General features: G+C 65.4%; 1 protein-coding gene across 1 annotated transcript in view; it reads right to left on the bottom strand.

The window, feature by feature from the left end:
* Positions 1-1,825, bottom strand: part of LOC107198833 (adhesion G protein-coupled receptor L2) — a 22,504-nt gene that overhangs the window by 11,584 nt on the left and 9,095 nt on the right. The window contains exon 4 of the mRNA XM_033511547.1: positions 325-1,122. Within this exon, the coding sequence (XP_033367438.1) occupies positions 325-1,122 (798 nt within the window). The remainder of the gene's footprint in view (positions 1-324; positions 1,123-1,825) is intronic.

The following is a 1,825-nucleotide window of genomic DNA, read 5'->3' on the forward strand; positions in this document are numbered from 1 at the left end:
AAGAAAAGGGGGGGGAGTTCAGGGCCTGAGGAACCCCCCTGAACCCCCCCCAAGGGATCCCCTTCAGCCGATGTGGGGGGGCAGGGGCTGCTGGACCTCCCAAGGGACTGGGGCACACCAGGACCCCTAAAATCAACCTGAGCACTTGGGGCTCTCCCTAGATATCCGAGGCTGCACCCCCAAAGTAAACCGGGACCCCCCCGGCTCCCCGCAGGCACCTGGCGCTCCCATCCGGCACCAAGGGCTCTCCCCACATCTCCCCCCAGCCCCGTGACCGCACCCCCCAAACCCACCCAGCCTCACGGGCCCCCCAGCCACTCTCACCGTCCCCATCCAGGGGGGCGAAGTCGAGGCCGTAGCGCAGCAGGAAGTGGTTGTTCCACACGTAGAGCTGGTTGTCACGGGGGTTGTAGCCCACCGAGGCCACAAACTGGTACGGGTTGGGGAAGGGCAGCGCCAGCGCCGAGCCGCGCCCGCGCCGTGTGTCAAAGGCGTAGACCAGCGCGTTGCCCAGGTGCTCGGTGTCATCGTCCAGGTACACGCTGCGCACCACGTAGAGCACCCCGCAGGCCATGAAGGCGTCCGAGGCTGCCCGCTTGGCATAGCCGGTCTCCCAGGTGCCCTCGAGCCGCAGCGTGTAGGGGTTCAGCTGGCTGACCACCAGCCGCCCGCCGTTGCCCTCGGTGGCATAGATGACCCAGAGCCCTTCCTCATCCACCGCCAGGTCGATGTCGGTCTTGCCGCCCCAGCGATAGGGCGATGTGTCGTGATAGTTGGCGGCGCCCACCACGGTCTCGCCGCTCTTGATGCGCGTCCGCAGGTCGTACTTGACGATGCTGCGGGTGCGCTCTTTGTTGTAGAACACGGCGCCATCGTAGACCACGAAGCCGGTGCCGTCGGCGCGGTGCGGGAGCCGGTGCGTGGCTGCGGGCCGGGCGCCCACCAGATCGGCCCAGGACGCGTACTCGGTGAGCGTGTCGGTGCGGTACGGTACCCAGGGCAGCACGTACAGCCGGTCCCCCGACTGCAGCGGGTCCCGGCACCAGCCGCCCGCTTGGTGCGGCGACTCATGCGTGGACAGCGCTGGCCCCACGCGCTGTGGCACCCCCGGGCATACGAAAACTGCGGGACGGGCAGACAGGGGGACACAGGCAGGGTGGGGACAGACACGGGGACAGGGGCAGGGTGGGGACGGACATGGGGAGCGGTGGGGATGAGGGACGGATGAAGGGACATGGGTGGTTTGTGGGATAGGCATACAGTGGGACGTGGAGAGGGATGGGGGAACATGGGAGGGGTGGGGACAGGGGATGACACCGGGACAAACAAAGGGAAAGGGGGACACAGGGATGGATGAGGGACAGGGGATGGGTATGGGGACAGACATAGGGACAGAGATGGATAAGGGTGTATGGGAATGGATGGAGGGACAGACATAGGGACAGAGTCACAGACACAGACAGATGGGGGACATGGATGTATGGTGGTGATGGGGACAGACGGGCATGCAGGGGTGGATGGGGGGGCACAGGGGGAAAGCAGGACGGATGGGAGAAGATGGGACAGACATAGGGACACAGAAGTGGATATGGATGAGATGTGGGGATGGATGTGGGACAGACAGGGACAGCAGGATGGACATGGGACAGGGATGGATGTGGGGATGCAGGCATGGGGACAGATGGACACAGGGACAGGTGTGGGGACACAGTGATGAAGGTGGGGACCGACACGGGGACAGAGGGGTGGGCAGTGGGGACACGGAGGGATATGGGAGGGGACAGATGAATGAGGGGACATGGGGGGCGATAGGGGGACAGAGGGA

This window comes from Parus major, unplaced genomic scaffold, assembly GCF_001522545.3.
Source record: "Parus major isolate Abel unplaced genomic scaffold, Parus_major1.1 Scaffold341, whole genome shotgun sequence".
NCBI classification, from domain to species: domain Eukaryota; kingdom Metazoa; phylum Chordata; class Aves; order Passeriformes; family Paridae; genus Parus; species Parus major.